This window comes from Lepidochelys kempii, chromosome 5 (assembly GCF_965140285.1).
Source record: "Lepidochelys kempii isolate rLepKem1 chromosome 5, rLepKem1.hap1, whole genome shotgun sequence".
Lineage (NCBI taxonomy): Eukaryota > Metazoa > Chordata > Testudines > Cheloniidae > Lepidochelys > Lepidochelys kempii.
This window is the reverse complement of record NC_136384.1, coordinates 135,361,152-135,378,954: the sequence shown is the minus strand read 5'-3', so window position 1 is coordinate 135,378,954 and position 17,803 is coordinate 135,361,152. Positions and strand designations below refer to the sequence as shown.

The following is a 17,803-nucleotide window of genomic DNA, read 5'->3' as shown; positions in this document are numbered from 1 at the left end:
CTGCCTCTTGCCACTCTAAAGAGGGCAAATGGCCCGATATGGGTCCTGTGCCTGCCACCCCTTCTTTGTCTTTCTTCAACACAGGGAAACGTCCTCGATCTGTGCGCTGCTTCCTCTGCTGCTTGCTCGGCGACAGTGACGGTGAACAGTCCTGAGGTGAGCCTGGGGCCAGTGGAGCACGCTGTACCAACATCCATGTGCTCGGTGCTGAGTCAGAGTGGGATGAGTCTGAGGACGGTCTAAGTGCCGCCTTCATCAGCAAGGCTTTTGGATGGATCTCTCTGTCCTGTGTGTCCTCGGCCTGAAGCCCTTACAAATTTCTGCACTTGTCTTTGATGTGCGTCTGCCCCAGACACTTTAAACGGCTTGCGTGGGGGTTGCTGACTGGCACAGACTTGTGCCAGGCAGAACAGTTTGAAGCCAGGGGAACAGAGCATGCCCCATCCCTCGGACAATGTCCTGAAGGGACTACTAACTAGCTGAACTTAACTAACTGTTAACACTAAGAAATAACTACGTACAAGAACTGCAGAAGAAAAACCACTAGGCGCACTTGCTATCGTAAGGGAGAAAGGCATTCCAGCAACCGTCATGGGCAGTAAGGAGGAACTGAGAGTGTGCACGGATAGTAATAAGGAACGGAGGGAGCCTCATATAACAGCACATGAGTGCAGGGCTCCAGGGGGCGCCAGAGCTGGCCCTATGGATTCTTCCAAGGCAAAAATCTCTGGTAGCCATGCATGTGGTGGGCACGCACACACCTAACATGAGCAAGCACTTGAAGAATAAATGGACATGCAGTCTCTCTGCCTCAATCTCTGAGAAGGTATTAAGAGGCAGCTGAGGCACACTTCCTTATCTGCCCTCATCTGGGAGCACCAGGAGTTGCACTGCACAGAGCGGACACTGCTTTACAGTCTCCAGTTGAGGGTTCATAGGGACACAGATTTTAAGAAAGAGGAGTAGGAGCTTTCTTTTAAAATAATCCCCCTGGGCTTTCCTGAACTGGCAAAAGGGGAGTGAGCCAGAAACCTCACCTCTAACAGGTACTCTACAATGCAGCATGTGTGCAGATTATGACTAAACCCCAGCGTGGAAAGGAAAACATGGTCCCTTTCTTGGGGGCTTTTCGATATATGTGGAAGTGTTTAACTCAGGAAAGTTACCACACTGACAGCTCTATAGAAGAAAAAATTTAAATTTTAAAGCAGGAAATGCAAAGATTTCACACAAAGTGAATGAAATCAACAGATCACATTCTAATTCTCTGCCTCTTGTAAAAAATTTTTGTAAGAAATATAAAACCAGAAGGCCCCTCTCACAAGCTACAGCAGACCCCAGCAACAGCCATTTACATTAGGGCACAAGGAGAGCACAGGAAGACTGTTCGGCTTAGAAAAGAGATAATTAAGGGGGGATATAATAGAGGTCTACAAAATCATGAATGATGCAGACAAAGCGAACAAGTGTTATTTACTCCTTCGTGTAACACAGGAGTCAGGAGTCACCCAATGAAATTAATAGGCCGCAGGTTTAAAACAAAAGGAAGTATTTCTTCACACATCACACGGTCAACTTTTTAACTCGTTGCCAGGGGGTGCTGTGAAGGCCAAAAATATAACTAGGTTCAAAAAGAACTAGATAAGGTCACGGAGGATAAGTCCATCAATGGCTATTAGTCAAGATGGGCAGGGACACAGCCCCTTGGCTCTGCGTATATAAGCCTCTGACTACCGGAAGCCGGGAGTCGATAATTGCCCTGTACTGTTCACTCCCTCTGAAGCACCTGGTACTGGCCACTGTCAGAAGACGGGATACTGGGCTAAAGGGACCATTGATCTGACCCACTACGGCCATTCTTATGTTCCTATGAGGAAACCACTTCTTTGGTGTTTTCAGGAATTTATTAAGATACCGGTAGTTATTGACACCTGCATTGGTTCAGAAACGTACCCAGTAGCCCTTGGCGGGCCTGCTCCTTCAGCTCTCGAACCACCAGGAGGCGCTTTCTGTGGCGAGTGAACGTTGTTTTCTGAGACTCCAGAAACACCAAATAATTTCTCTGGGCTGCATGAGAGAGCAGATGGTGCAGAAAGGCCAGGAAGGTGTTAGGTTCAGACCAAAGATAAATAAGCACATTCTAAAATTTAAAAGCCTTTTCCAAATTCCCTTTGGAAGCAGTGATAGGGCCAACACGTGTTTGTATTGTTAACATGTATTGTGTTAGTTTTATGAAGCCTAGGAGCCCAGCACAGTGGGGGCAGAACTGTTCAGGAATCACATAGGGTGGATGGAAATTCAAAGCTCAAAAAAAGCCAACAGGAGCTTAAAGGTAGGCTGCTAAATCCAGAGTGCCAAAGGCAGCCAAGTGCCTAGCCTGGGTTTTAGAAGCCTAACTTGAAGCTCTTGTTTGTAAGGCTCGTGGCCACAGTACTAGTGACCCTTCTTCTATTCCGCTTTCATTAAGATGGTTCAGGAGAACAGAGCACCCAACTCCCAGCCCCAACACCAAGAGAAGGAGAATTCTCCAGCTATATCAGCCCAGCCTTCCTTTAGCCCTCAAAGCAGGAGAAGGAAGGCTAAGCCACCCTGAAACTCCTCCACAGAGGAGCTCCATATACACACACTTTCCCTGCACACAGCTCTGTCTATGCACTTCCTTTACTAACCAACAATATTCCTATTTTCCAGCCTGACTCTCCCCCATTCACATAAATCTCATCACGCAACACTGATGTCTGAGCAAATTTTGCCACTGATCTCAAGGAGGGTAAGATTGAGTAAAAAATGCTTGTCACGTTGCTGCATGCTAAGCTGTGCTGAGGAGAGTCAGATGTGAGTATGTAACCCACATACCTCCTGGGTGTGGTGCCCTGTCCCATCTAGTGGCACCAAGACCACTTGGAGAGAGCAATATTAAGGAGTCTGCTCTACAGCCTTAGCTAAGGGCCATGTGGCTTTTAGCTCTTGCAGTAGAGGCTCATGTATTTAGCTCCAGAGGTCCCAGGTTCAATCCTGTCTGCCGACAACCATGGTTTGTTGGTGTGACAAGTGGGGGCTCGTCCGGGATTTCAACTGGGAAGTCTCTGAAGCTCAGGATGTGCTTCCTCAGCTAGGAGAAGTATGTAACCCACACACCTCCTGGGTGTGGTGCTCTGTCCCATCTAGTGGCATTGACACCACTTGGAGAGAGATATTAATGAGTCTGCTACAGCCTTAGCTAAGGCACACCTGGCTTTTAGCTCATGCAGTAGAGGCTCATGTATTTAGCTCCGGAGGTCCCAGGTTTGATCCTGCCCACTGACGACCAGGGTCTGTCAGTGTTACAAACAGCCATCCACTTGTAACTAGGCAGAGCCAATGAACAACCTTCCAAACATCTTCTGATGCCAGGTCTCACCACATTCCCTAGGACTCCATTACAAACAAGCAGAGAGCCCTCCACATGGAGGACTCCTCACAACAGTAAGAGGCTCACCTTCTAGGATAGCAGGTTTGAAGCTGGTCTCCAGAATGTCTAGTCTGCCGTATTTGTGAATCTGGGGAGAGAGCAAGGTGAGGAAGTGGAGAGTTCTCTCAGGAGACAGACCACACACAGTCTCACACTAGGAACTCTCTAGGCGTTAGTACTTTGGAATGCCCTTACTAGTCTCAAGGCTTCTTCCCAGATGGTCCCTTCCAAGAGCAGGAGCACAGCCTCTTCATAGTCCTGGGGAAAGGAGACCAAGTATGCAATGGTTACTGTCCTACAATCAGGCGTTACCTCTGGCACGGGGCACTGGGCTCCTGGATTGCACCCTCTCAAGCACAGTCCCCATCACAACTGTACTGCAGTCAGTGCCAGGAAATCCTGCCTGAAGCCAATCTACATATTTTCAGCATAAGGACATCTTAACCCCAAGCTTTGTTGATTTTCTCCTCCACTATCCTCCCTGCCATCCCAAAACCTAGCCCGTCAATGCCAGGGCCAGCATCACTCCTGGGCAGCCACTCACTCCACAGGCATGTGAGAAGAAAGACTGGCTTCAAGTTCCTTACAGCAGAGGGCAAAAATCAAGTCTACTTAAGTGTTTGTACAAGCGCGGTTTAAACTGCAACACATCCAGTGCCAGTATTCTTCAATAGCTATCGCTGCAGCAGGCACGGACATGCTCCTTTCAGGACTCTTGGCAGCCAACTGAAATTTATTAAACCCAGCTCGACCATACCACTGACAAGTCCCCTCCATAAACACTTGGGACCACACAACAGGCTTTGTTGTCCTGTCCTATAGCTTCTGCTTAGCTTCTATTCATCCCCAGGCCGGTTAATCTTTTTGTCAGAGGTGCCAAACAGATGGAGTCTACATGACAGTGAGGGGACATAAGCCCTGGGTCGAGAGATCAGTATGAGGGCAGGCAGACGGGAGGGTGTCACCAGGGTGCACGGTACCTGTGCATACTGCTCCAGGAGTATGGCTGCCTCAGCATGTTTCTTCTGTTCACCTAGTTTTCCTACAAGAGAAGGACAGAATTAAGCATTTCAGGAATAGCTGGAGTTTGGGTCCAGACAAGAGACCTGATCTAAAAGTGGAGGATGCCCACCACTGGGGCTAATGAAACCGCAGTGTCAGTCTGTAGCATCCATGAGCCCACTAATACTAATTCCTCTGGCTGGCTGAAGGAAGCCTGTTTGCATCCATCTTCCCTATGCCTAGGGGAGAGAGAGACAGGAGTGAGAGAGAGAGAGAGCATGCGGGCGTGTAAGTAATAGCAAATGGAGGTTTCCTTTATTTAAACTTGAGCCAGACCTTACAGATCTTGCTCATGCAGAACTTGCCCCAGCCTTCCCACTGCCAGCATGAGGTCTGCAGGAACAGTCATCCCTTCTCTGCTCAAGGAGCGCTCATCTCTCAAACCAGAAATGGGTGTAAAGGAGAGAAAGGAAAGGCAGCTGTGCCATGAAAATTCCCCAGCAGCTTCGCCATATATCTTCCTACTGTATTTTCCACTCCATGCATCTGATGAAGTGGGTTTTAGCCCACGAAAGCTTATGCCCAAATAAATTTGTTAGTCTCTAAGGTGCCACAAGTACTCCTTGTTCTTTTTGTACATGACAAGAGAATCCAGAGAGCCCAACTGAGACTGGGGCCCCATGATGTCTGGCGCTTCACAAACAGCCTGCAGTCTGCACAGACAAAGAGAGGGAAAAGAAATGGAAGAGACGAGAAACGACTTCCCCAGGCTCACCCAGCAGGGCAGGGCAGGGACCAGAACCCAGGTCTCCTGACTCCCAGCCCGCTGCCCTGACCCCTGGGTCCCAGTGCTGCACTATCCAGGTAAGCTTTTTAGAAAGCTGTTTTAAAACCAACAGCTTCTAATAAGAGTCAGATTTTTAAAGCCCAAAGGGGCCACTGTGATCATCCTGCCTGCCCTTCTGTGTAACTCAGGCCATAGGACTTCCCTGAATTAATTCCTTAATTAATTCCTAACTGAACTAGAGCATCTCTTTTAGAAAAGCTCTTGGTTTAAAGCTGCCAGCAATGGAACACTCAGCACGACTTTTGGTAAGGAGGTCAGATTGGATGATGACAGTGGTCCTGTTTGGCATTGAATCTATGAAAAAAATTGTTCCAATGGTTAATTCCCCTCACTGCTCACAATTTATGCCTTACTTCCCATCTAGCTTTGTCCAGCTCCATCTTCCCACCACTGGATCTATCAGACCTCTGTTTGCTGGACTGAACAGCCCGCCCCCTCACAATCCTCTTCCCTATGCAGGGAGCTGCATTAAGTCACCATTTAAGTTACAGGAATAACAACCAATGAGAAAGCGGGCACACAGGAGCCAAGGGCTTCCGGCAAACCAGCAGGGAGGAGGGTGCACCAGAGCCATGCCGCCCTGCTGGGGCCAACCCCACTGTATCCCAACACACTGAGTTACATTTACCTGCCCTGGAGGAGGGTGGGGTCTGCAAGGGAGTCACTTTGGTCACATTGTGAGTGGGGACTGGGGGGAGCAGATTGTACAGGGATTATTAAACCCACTGATGTGTTATTGGGTCAATTTTTAGAACAGTGGTCCCAAAATTTTTGAGGGACCCTTACCCCTGTCCATGCCCCCCTCTGGCCCCCCCGAGCCGGGAGCAGGGCCATGGCTGGGGGCAGAGACATGGACAGGGGTAAGGGAGCCGAGGGTGGGGCCACAGCTGGGAGTGGGGCTGCGGCTGTGGTCGGAGCCGCAACCAGGCTGCGGTGGGAGCCGGCAGCTGGGCCCGTGGCCTGGTGAGGCTCCTCTCCCAACCTTGCCCCGACCTTCAGCTCCAGGCCAGGAACAGAGCCATGGGCAGTGGCCAAGGCTAGGGGTTGGTGTGGGGCCGGGACTGGGAATGGGGCCAGGAGCTGTGGAGGCAGCTGGGCGCAGGACCAGAGCAGGGCTGGATGGGGCTCCGCCCCCCGCCCATAAGGCTGGCTCAGGCCCCACTGCAACCCTCCCCCCCAACGTTCTTCTACACCTCACTTGGGGGGCACGCCCCACACTGTGGGGACCTCTGTTCTAGAACAAGCAAATACGCTTCCTTCCACAGCCTTTCCTCTCACAAGCAGTCCTGTACGTGGGGATAGTGCTGAGCCACACAAGAGCTCTGCCCAGTGCCACTAGGCCTGGATGAGACACAGGGCTTCGCTGTTACAGAACGGTGTGAAAACTAAGTGGTTTTGGCAAAGTGTGTCAGAAGAGAAGCTCAACACACCTCCACCAGAGGAGGATGCAGAAGACAGCTCGCTGGAACGGTTTGCTTCAGGCTAGTAGAGTATTTAAGAGTATTCCCCCTTGATGGTCCTGGCTCATGCAATGAATTACATGCCTCCTAGGCAGCTAAGCACACCAGGCCTGGGTAAGGATGCTGTGGCATGGCATGGTGCACCTCTTAGCAATATTTCAGCCCTATGCTCCGTCCTTTTTCCCTGAGGGTTTTGGCTGCTGAAAAACCTAGGCTTTTGCTGCAAAAAGAACCTGACATTCCCAGTGAAGGGTCAGAAAGTTCCACACTGAACCAATGACTACAGATGGCCACCTGTGTGATGTGCACCCAACAACTCTTACCTGCCAGGCTCCTTGCAAGGCCAGCCAGCTGATCTGCCGTGTAACCAAGCCGAGAGGCCATGCAAAGGGCCAGCTGCCAGCTGCCACTGCTCAGAAAGGCATCGAGGGCTCTCTCAAATGCACCGCAGCGGGCAAAGATCAGTCCAGCCTGCTCATACAGATGCTTCTGGTTCAAGTGCTCCCCAAAGGCACTGCCGACAGCCTGCGAGAGTCAGACCAAACAACAACAATGGAATCACCAGCAGGCCTGAAGAAAGAGGAGCCAAGGAAATTGGTCCTGGTTTAGCTAACCGTAGCCAGCTGGCTCCCGGTCAGAGCCTCAGGGCTTAGAGACTGCCCTGACCAACGTCCCAGGGCACAAGCACACACAAGCGCTGTCTCTCTCTCTCTCACACGTGACGAGAGCTCACAGGCATGCACACATGCATATTGCTTTGCACCTCCTGGGTCTGGATAGGTTCTCAGGGCAGCTGCCATGCAGGCAGTGTGAAGCCCACCATGGCAAGGTCCCATGAGGCCAAGGCCTGGGTTTGGTTGCAGGGCAGCAGTTCTCTCGCTGCTGAGGATTTCTGCCCATAATAGGTCAGTTATTGCACAAGCTGCAAGGTGACTTCAGAAGGGCAATGGGGAGATCTCTCAGGGAACACATGCGGGAGGGTGGGGTGGGGGGGGTGAAGGAACAGCAGTGCTGCACAGGATTGGGACCTGAGCAGCAGCTCTTGCCCCTGCCCCAAAATAAGGGGGATGGGGAGCATTGCAGACACTTCTCATTAATAACATCCCCTCCCCTACCCACCGAGCAGCAGTAAGAGCAGCTGCCGTTCACCATTAAACAAACAAAAAAAAACCCCAAAAAAATCAAACAAAAAAAGAGTTTGGAAGTGCAGTGCAAAGAACAGGAGTTCCTGCTTTCAAGCATTCCATATTAACCCCTTGCAGCCAACAGGGGCCAGCCTTTCATGAGCACAGCAGACCCACTCCCTAGGTTCACAGCGCGTGTCACACACCTTGTGTTCTGGAGTATCAGGTGGATACAACTTCAGGGCTTCGTTATACAACTTCTGATCCTTCACCAAGTTCAGAAATTCAGAGAAGTGCTCTGGACCTGAGGGAAACAATTCACTGTCCTCCGGTGGTACAGACACAGCATGGCAGGGTCACGACTCTCACCAGCTCGCTTGCACTGCAGGAAAGGCTGGCTGGTTGAGCTGTGGGGCCTGGCACAACTTACCAACTACACCGGTGATACTCAGACTGGGGCTTGCGATACACAAGGGGCTCTTTGCAACACACAATACTAGAACACTGTGCAATTTAATTATTAACCCATCAGGATGCTTTTACCATGGTATTAACTAGGCCTGTCAAAAAAATTAATCACACAATTAAAAAAATTAATCACAATTAATCGCACTGTTAAACAATAATAGAATACCATGTATTTAAATATTTTTTGAGTTTTCTACATTTTCAAATATACTGATTTCAATGACAACACAGAATACAAAGTGCACAGTGTTCACTCTATATTTATTTTTGATTACAAGTATTAGCACTGTAAAAAAACCAAAAGAAAGAGTGATTCAATTCACCTCACACAAATACTGTAGTGCAATCTCTTGATCATGAAAGTTGAATTTACAAATGTAAAATTACGTACAAAAAATGCATTTAAAATGTAAAATTTTAGACCCTGCAAGTCCACTCAATTCTACTTTTTGTTCACCCAATCACTCAAACAAGTTTGCTTACATTTGCAGGAGATAATGCTGCCCGCTGCTTGTTTACAACATCACCTGAAAGTGAGAACAGGCATTCTCACGGCACTGTTGTAGCCAGCGTCGCAAGGTATTTACATGCCAGATGTGCTAAAGATTCGTATGTCCCTTCATGCTTCAACCACCATTCCAGACGACATGCTTCCATGCTGATGACGGGTTCTGCTCGATAACAATCCAAAGCAGTATGGACCGAGGCATGTTCATTTTCATTATGAGAGTCAGATGCCCCCAGCAGAAGACTGATTTTTTTTTTTTGGTGGTTCAGGCTCTGTAGTTTCCGCATTGGAGTGCTGCTCTTTTAAGACTTCTGAAAGCATGCTCCACACCTCGTCCCTCTCAGATTTTGGAAGGCACTTCAGATTCTTAAACCTTGGGTCGAGTGCTGTAGCTATCTTTACAAATCTCATATTGGTACTGTGGCAGAGTTCCGACCTTGTCCCCATGAGTCCCGCACTTCCAGGCAGTTTATGCTAGCCCCAGAGGCTCACTGCGACGCTCCATGTAGCCCTTCTCTGTCTAGGGCCAGGGTTACAGTCTACTGAGCCCTTTTCATCATAAGCCAGCAAGGAGGTTGGTGAGAGAACTCCCACAGTCTCTGTTGTCCCTATGGGCTTATTCCTGAACAGTTTAGCCTCCTGTCCTGACAAGGGCCTGTCTTCCCCTCCCAGGAGGTGTTTCTGTAGTGGCGGGTTGGGGGAAACCTGGGCTTGTCCTCTACTCCAGGTTCCGGCCTAGGGACCCTAACGGCAGCAGCTGTTAGCAGCTGACCTTTCACTGCCAGAGTTGCTACATTTCCCTGGGCCACTTCCCCACAGCTCTCCCGCTTCTCTCTCTTAATGCCATCTTCACCCTTACCATATGGCTCCCTTTCCAGCGGCTTGAGGTTGTCTTCATTACCCAGCCCTTCAGCAGCACTTCCTCTCCTCTGGCTCCCCTCGGCCTGACAGGAGTGAGCCCTTTTAGAGTATCAGAGGGGCCTTAATTAGAGTCAGGTGTTCACATTAGCTTAATGGCCTCACCTGACTCTCTGCAGGTTAATTGGAGTCAGGTGTTCTCATTAGCCTGGAGCAGCCCCTGCTCTGGTCAGTCAGGGAACAGAAAATTACTTATCCAGTGGCCAGTATATCTGCCTTCTACTCTACTGTACCCAACGGGCCTAGGTCTATCACAGTACCTTCTTTGCATTTTGTGACATCTGCAGTGAAATTGTTCTTGAAATGAACAACATGTGCTGGGTCATCATTCAAGACTGCTGTAACATGAAATATATGGCATAATGTGGGTAAAACAGAGCTGGGGACATACAATTCTCCCTCAAGGAATTCAGTCACAAATTTAATTAACACATTTTTTTAATGAGCTTCATCAGCATGGAAGCATGTCCTCTGGAATGGTGGCCAAAGCATGAAGGGGAATATGAATGTTTAGCATATCTGGCACATAAATACCTTGCAGTGGCAGTTACAAAAGTGCCATGCAAATGCCTGTTCTCATTTTGTGGTGACATTGTAAATAAGAAGTGGGCAGCATTATCTCCTGTCAATGTAAACAAACTTGTTTGTCTTAGCGATTGGCTGAACAAGAAGTAGGACTGAGTGGACTTCTAGGCTCTGAAGTTGTACATTGTTTTGTTTTTGAGTGCAGTTATGTAACAAAAAAAAAATCTACATTTGTAAGTTGCACTTTTACAACAAAGAGATTGCACTCCAATACTTTTATGAGGTGAACTGAAACATACTATTTCTTTTATCATTTTTGCAGTGGAAATATTTGTAATAAAAAAAACATACACTTTGATTTCAATTACAACACAGAATACAATGTATATATGAAAACGTAGAAAAAATCCAAAATATTAATAAGGTTCAATTAGTATTCTATTAACAGTGCAATTAATTTTTTTAATCACGATTAGTTTTTTTGAGTTAATCGCATGAGTTAACTGCGATTAATTGACAGCCCTAGTATTAACCAATTGTAGTTCATAAAATAGTAATACTTGCTCAGTCATTTTGCTGTAAGAAATACATACAAGTTAAATATGTCCTCGGTACTACTGTTTAAATATGAATCTACAGAACTACAGTAAATGAACAAAGTTCACATTCCTGTGCTGATCACTGATTTGGCTCCTGAACCACTAAGATCCGAGTATCACCGAGCTACAGCTTAGCTTCTGTAGGACAGGGGATGCAGGCCTGGACCCACCACAGCCTTTTGTCATAGGAGCCAGGATTGTTTCCTGGCCACAACCTGAACAACAATGAAGCGATCTGAGCCATTCAGGATGCAGGAACTAATGACCGTGCCATTATTTCAGCCACACAATGCCATCTCTGCATGCCCACAACAAAACAGAGCCTAACGATCAACTTGCTTCCTTTACAAGCCACTTTTACGACAGAACTTGTACTTCAGCAAAGGAGCCCTTCATAAAAAGTGTCTTTCCAAAGCAAGGTATAAAATCAAGTAATGAAGTTAAACCGTGCAACAGCAACAAAGCGAAACAAGGATCCCACACTGACTTTCTGGGACACTCATTTTCTTTTTACCCTATTCTGTAGAAGGAAGTGAAATGCTAGAACAGAGAATCATGTCCCAGAGACACAATACGTGCAGGGCACTTACCACATTTGCTGAGGTGGCAGAGTGCCTTCTTGTACCTTTTCAGATATTTGTCTATAGTGTAGTGTTGATAGTTGGTTTCCATTTTCCGGAGGGTGTTTAAGAATGGCAGGTACTCCTTAGGGTCCTGAAAAGCACATCAGATAACTGCATTGCCCCTTATATGTCAAACTGCTCAGTCAAATAATATCCTGGCAACTGCATCTCTCCCAACATGCAGCCCATAATCAGCAAGGAAAGCTGGAACTACCAATCAAATCTGCTAGCTGGAGAGTTACTAAATATCACTCCCTCTGGATGGTTTACAGCAGTGGCTCTCAACCTTTCCAGACTATTGAACCCCTTTCAAGAGTCTGATTTGTCTTGCGTACCCCCAAGTTTCAGCTCAACTTAAAAATGACTTGCTTACAAGATCAGACATAAAAATACAAAAATGTCACAGCACACTAGTACTGAAAAATGGCTTACTTTCTCATTTTTACCATATAATTATAGAATAAATTGACTGTAATATAAATATTGTATTTACATTTCAGTATATAGAGCAGTATAAACAAGTCATTGTCTACATGAAATGTTAGTTTGCACTGACTTTGCTAATGCTTTTTATGTAGCCTGTTGTAAAACTAGGCAAATATCTAGATGAGTTGATGTATCCTCTGGAAGACCTCTGCATACCCCCAAGGGTACACGTAACCCCAATTCAGAACCACTGGTTTATGATTTTAGGCCCTGCTAGCTAGTTCATTACTGGCTTTGAGATTTGAAAATCAACTCTCATTTGGATTTTAGCAGCATTTCATGGACAGACTAAGGACAGCTCTTTTTTCAGTTTATGATTGTGTTAATTTTTGATGTCCTGACAACATTCATCAAAACTGTTTCCTTCTCTGTTTCGTCTGACTTTTTGCCAACAAGTGGATATTCCAGAATCTCACATTTCATTTTAAAAAAGTGTTTCCCGCCTTAATGGTTGAGAAGAAACCCCTAACACTATAAACAGTGTTTTACTTGAGGGCCAGTGGCAGCTCCTTCCCTGCAGTTGGGGATCTCTGTGAAGTACCAGCCAGTTCAGAAACAGAGTCCTAAGCTGGATGGGTATCCCATGGAGAGCCTCTCCTAAACTAAACCCAACTGGAAAATTCACACGCATACATGCTGTCACTCAGCTAAGGTCACTGCACACCATGTACCTGATCACCTCAAAAGCACAGAAGTGGAAAGCCAAGATTTCTACACCTCCCTCCAGAGATGCACCCCTCACTAGTGGCACAAACTCAGCACCCCATTAACTCTGCACTCTAAGGATAGAGCACTCTTGCCCCAGGGAGACTGTATTCCCCAAACTTCAGTGGGTGATTTCCCGAACAGTGCTGATGTGACAGTCAGGGGCTGGAAGGCTAGCCCGTGAGGGCACTTGTACTTTAGTGCGGGAAGATGGGTGTCTGGACTGGTACAGAGTTATGGTTTGGAAATGAAGTGTCAACTGATCCACCTTTGAAACTTTGGTAATTTTGTTTTGAAAATCAGAAAGCGGTAAGGACAAGTAGTGTCACAATGACCTTCTGAGACTTCTCTGCCACCATGACAACCAGATCAAAGTCGTATGTGCCCAAGGAGTGATCGTACAGTTCATTGACGTCAACCAGGAAGAGCAGATACTTCAGCGCTGCCTCTGCAGTCACCCCCTCAGCTGCTGGTGAAACAGTCTCTGTAATCGTAGGAAACAGAGCCATCAAAAATCACTTGTACCTTGCACCAATCGAAGGCTGTTCCCGTGAGCTCCAGGCACACCACAAGAACGCACGCTCACTTAGCTCACTAGAAACAGCATGGTCTGATTTCAGAGGCAGACTGGCAGTCCCCCTGCTCTAAGGATTCATTCAGTTTTGTGCTTGAAAGAGGGGATGCTGGGGATGCCTGCCTCAGTTATTCACGTAGTAACCTGAACAACAGCATGGCAGTCTTCAGGGCCTGGCCTGAAGCAAGGGACAACAAAACTTGCATCCTGCCTATATCACTGCAGAATGACAGTCAAGTGTGCCAGACTGAGTGACCAGCAAACAGGCACGGGGCTCAAAGAACACCCGTGCAAAAAACAGGGCTCAAGGAGGCAGCTAAAACACCCAAGCTCATTCACGGACATGATTAACCAATCCCTGACTGCAGAATAATGATCACAACAGCAGGCAACAGTAACCACGTGTGACTCTGTCTCTTCTGTGCTATCCAGTGCTATTTCATTGTGACAGCTAACTTCACAGACTCTGAACTGAACTTTGTGAGGCCTGGACAAATTTCTGTTGTTCAGAGTAAAAAATCAGGATAAATAACGTTAAGTAGTTCTCTCCCCAGGTGTGCAGCCCTTTAGTTGCCATCTGAACTAGGAGCACTGTACCTCGCAGCTCGTGCACTTTTTGGAGGGCAATTTCCAGTTCTGGGGTGCTTTTCTTCACATGGGATGTCAGTATTGAAAGACAGTATCTGAGGGAAACAGACAACAAGAAACAAAGCAAGAAACCAATCAGAAGGAGAAGATCAACAATCTACAATAGAAACGCAGAGTTATGAACACCAGAGTTACCAGTCAACCACACACCTCACTTGGAACCAAAAGTACACAGCCAGCCAGCAGCAAAGACCAAAAAAACAACAACAACAAAAAACAAATACCATACAGTACTGTGTTAAAGGTAAGCTACTAAAAAAAAAAACAAAGGGAAAGTTTAAAAGAAGATTTGACACGGTTAAGGAAACTGTTTCTGTGCTTGTTTCATTTAAAGTAAGATGGTTAAAAGCACCATTTTTCTTCTGCATAGTAAAGTTTCAAAGCTGTATTAAGTCAATGTTCAGCTGTAAACTTCTGAATAAACCACCATAACATTTTGTTCAGAGTTACGAACAACCTCAATCCCCAAGATGCTCTTAACTCTGAGGTTCTACTGTATTTTTTAAGTTCTATCATTGAGTATTTTAGGGTAGTCTTTGCTTTAATGGAAGGGCTGGGATTTGGGGATTTTGTTTTTTTATTTGGAAAGAAAAAAGGGTGAAGAACATATCAAGGAGGAACATTTTGCCTGGGATGATCCCTGGGATATAGTACATGTATAAACGCTGATGATTTGCCTTAATTAAAACAGAGAACTAGCTTCCTCACCCCACGAGCCTTTACCTTTGGGCGACAGAGCTAAGTGCAAGTCACTAAAGCTAGTCAACATTTTTTTTTGGTAAAAAACGACGTTTATTGTGGAAAAACAGCCTTTTTTCCCCGAAGTAAAATCTTTCACCGAAACATTTTCCCCACTCTGTCAAAAATTTTGATTTTTTGTTAAAAGTTTTAAATAAAATTTCTGAAAAAATTCAGTTTTTCATTCATCAAAAGCTAGTTGTCAGTAAGTGAAAAATGACTTACATTTTCAGAATGTTTTTTTAAAGAAAAATAGGGCTTCACTTCCAATCCTCTGAAATTAAAAGCTTTTTTCTTACTTTTTAGCCAGCTCTAAAAAATGACTTTCTATTACTGTTCTGTTCTAAATTGCAGATGGCATTTCACTTACTTTTGAGGATTGATGTTTTCCATGGCAGCTCTCATTGCATCACAGATAAGGTCTACTTTTTTCTGATCAGGACACTGTTGTAGCTGGACGTTGCTGCTAACTGGAGATGGGTACATAGTCTTTGTGAAGTCTTCTTCTCTAAGAAGAAATATGCACTATAAACGCTAGTTGGATCCCAAGTCACAGCCCAGCACAAATACTCATGTCAGAAGATACATACAGTAACCCCTCACTTAGCATTGTAATGTTCCTGAAAAATGAGACTTTAAGCGAAACGATGTTAAGCGATTCCAATTTCCCCATAAGAATTAATGTAAATAGGGGGGTTAGGTTCCAGAGAAATGTTTTTCACCAGACAAAAGACATTATATACATATACACTAAGCTTTAAGCAATTTTAAGCACAGTTTAATATTGTACACAGCAATGAATGATTGTGAAGCTTGGTTGAGGTGGTGGAGTAAAGGGGTGGGATATTTCCCAGGGAATGCCTTGCTGCTAAATGATGAACTAGCACTGGGCTGAGCCCTCAAGGGTTAATACGCTGTTGTTAATGTAGCCTCACACTCTACAAGGCAGCATGGACTGAGGCAGGAGGGAGGAAACACAACAGATGCAGGACAGTAGCTGCAAACTCTTCCCTCAAAAAACTGAACATGACGATGAGCTCACGCTATCCAGCTGGAGCGCACCACTCCCTCCTCCTGACAGCACATGCACGGCTGCATAGGTGCCGACTTTCCAAAGTGCTGGGGTGTTCGGGCATGAGTGAGAGAGAGAGAGACATGCATTGCCCCTTTAAGTATGCTGACGCCACTTCAAGTACATTGCCCTTTTAAGCAGATCAGCCAACTCAGACAGGAAGCAACAGCTTCCAGCAAGTTACCTCCTTTCTGTCCCAAGCCCAGTTCCCATCCTCTGCTTTGTGGAGAGGGGGTACAGAGTGGGTGGGCAGGAGCAGGGTGACATCCTGATATCGGCACCCCTCTCCCCCAGCAAGCAGGAAGCTCCTGGGAGCAGCTCCCAGGCAGAGGGCAGGGCAGGAGCAGCAGGGTGGTGGCGGGAGGGACAGCTGAACTGCTGCTGGGCAGCTGCCCAGCCACAGACCTTAGAGGGAAATTAGGGGCGCTCATGCGGGGGGAGGGGGAGGGGAGCTGCCAGCCCCCCTGGTTCTAATCCCCACAAGGCGGGGCTGCTCTTCTAGAGAATCCTGCAAGCAGTGGACAAAGCAGGCAGCTGCCAAAGACACTACAATGGAGCATTGCACAACTTTAAATGACCTTGTTCCCTCATAGATCAGCAACGTAATGAGGAAACATTAACCCGGACAACGTTAAATGACGAGCTGCTGTACCATGCACAAAAATCCACACTTTATGATTACTGGTACTCTTTCTTCTATGTAGTTCCTTATCCTTTCATCATCTGGCACAACTGGAAAGGACTCATGAAGTGGATTAATATCCATCACACATGATTTGTTCTCTTATCCTCTCCCCAGGGAAACATAAAACTTCTACTCTACAAGTGATACCAGGCAACAGGTAGACTCCATTTCAAGATGATTTTTAATTTTTCAGACAACTGGAGCGCCTCAGGCAGGAGGGCTCAGACACTTCTGATAAGACGACGAGTGCTCAGGATATTACTGTAACAGTTTGCATGAAAATCACAGGCCAAGCTTTTTTTTTTTAAATGGGAGCCTAACGTTAATCTCCTAACTCCTTAGTCTGAACTGCTGCGTGCTTGGCACTTTTGAAAAGTAAGCCGTTTGTTTAGGTTCCCAAACAAAGATTTAAGGCTGAGATTTTCAAAATGAGACTCCACACTCCATGTTCAGGTATCTAAAGAAGTGGCCTGATTCTCAGAAGTGCTGAGCAAACCAGCAGTTCCTAGTGACTTTAAAGGGAGAAAAATCATACTCAGCCTTCTGAAAAATTAGTCAGGAGCCTGAACAATAATCCTGGACACAGACCTTAGATAAAAAGGGTTTCCTTATTTCCCTCTGCAATTCCTCACAGGAGACCACTAAATCAGAGGAGTCAACTACTGACGCAACTGGTGAGATTTTCTCAAACATTCACATTCGCACGGCAAACCAGAAAAAAATACAAACTAGGGCTGTCAAGCAATTAAAAACAGTGTGATTAATCATACTGTCTAACAATAATAGAATACCATTTATTTAAATATTTTGGATGTTTTCTACATATTCAAATATATTGATTTCAATGACAACACAGACTACAAAGTGTACAGTGCTCACTTTGTCGGGAGGTGATCACAGAGTCCGGCACGGTGAGGACCTTGTCCATCCTGTCTATGGCCTGAGAGAACTTCGAGGCCAACCAGAGCTGGAGGGGCCTCATCCTGAGTCTGGCGTGACAGACCATGTACATGCACATTGACATGTGACCCACGAGTTGCAGGCAAACCCTGGCTGTTGTCACCAGGAACCTTGTGACCGAGTCAATGAGACTTTTCAGGGTCTCAAATCTGTCTGGCGGGAGAGACACCCTGGCCGACACAGCGTCCAGGAGCGCCCTGATAAACTCTATGCATTGGACCGGGACTAACATGGATTTGGTGCTGTTTACCAACAGGCCCAAGGCGGTGCACGTGGACAGGAGGAGCGCCACATGATCCCTCACCTGCAACCGGGAGGTGCCCTTGACAAGCCAATTGTCCAGACAGGGAAATATCTGGACCCCCTCCCCACCCCGCCGTCTGAGGTAGGCCGCTGCCATCAACATGCAT

At 46.7% G+C, this 17,803-nt stretch overlaps 1 protein-coding gene across 9 annotated transcripts in view; it reads right to left on the bottom strand.

Annotated features, from left to right (window-relative positions):
* Positions 1 to 17,803, bottom strand: part of ELP1 (elongator acetyltransferase complex subunit 1) — a 113,605-nt gene that overhangs the window by 18,559 nt on the left and 77,243 nt on the right. For all 9 annotated transcript variants that reach the window (XR_012159185.1, XR_012159184.1, XM_073346016.2 and 6 more), the window contains 10 exons: positions 15,047 to 15,184; positions 13,888 to 13,973; positions 13,052 to 13,200; positions 11,493 to 11,616; positions 8,091 to 8,188; positions 7,084 to 7,285; positions 4,432 to 4,493; positions 3,647 to 3,709; positions 3,479 to 3,539; positions 1,954 to 2,067 (listed from right to left, as the gene is read on the bottom strand). Coding sequence is in view for 7 of the 9 variants with exons in the window: in XM_073346016.2 (XP_073202117.1) it covers positions 1,954 to 2,067; positions 3,479 to 3,539; positions 3,647 to 3,709; positions 4,432 to 4,493; positions 7,084 to 7,285; positions 8,091 to 8,188; positions 11,493 to 11,616; positions 13,052 to 13,200; positions 13,888 to 13,973; positions 15,047 to 15,184 (1,097 nt within the window). In the remaining 2 variants the exon portion in view is untranslated. The remainder of the gene's footprint in view (positions 1 to 1,953; positions 2,068 to 3,478; positions 3,540 to 3,646; positions 3,710 to 4,431; positions 4,494 to 7,083; positions 7,286 to 8,090; positions 8,189 to 11,492; positions 11,617 to 13,051; positions 13,201 to 13,887; positions 13,974 to 15,046; positions 15,185 to 17,803) is intronic.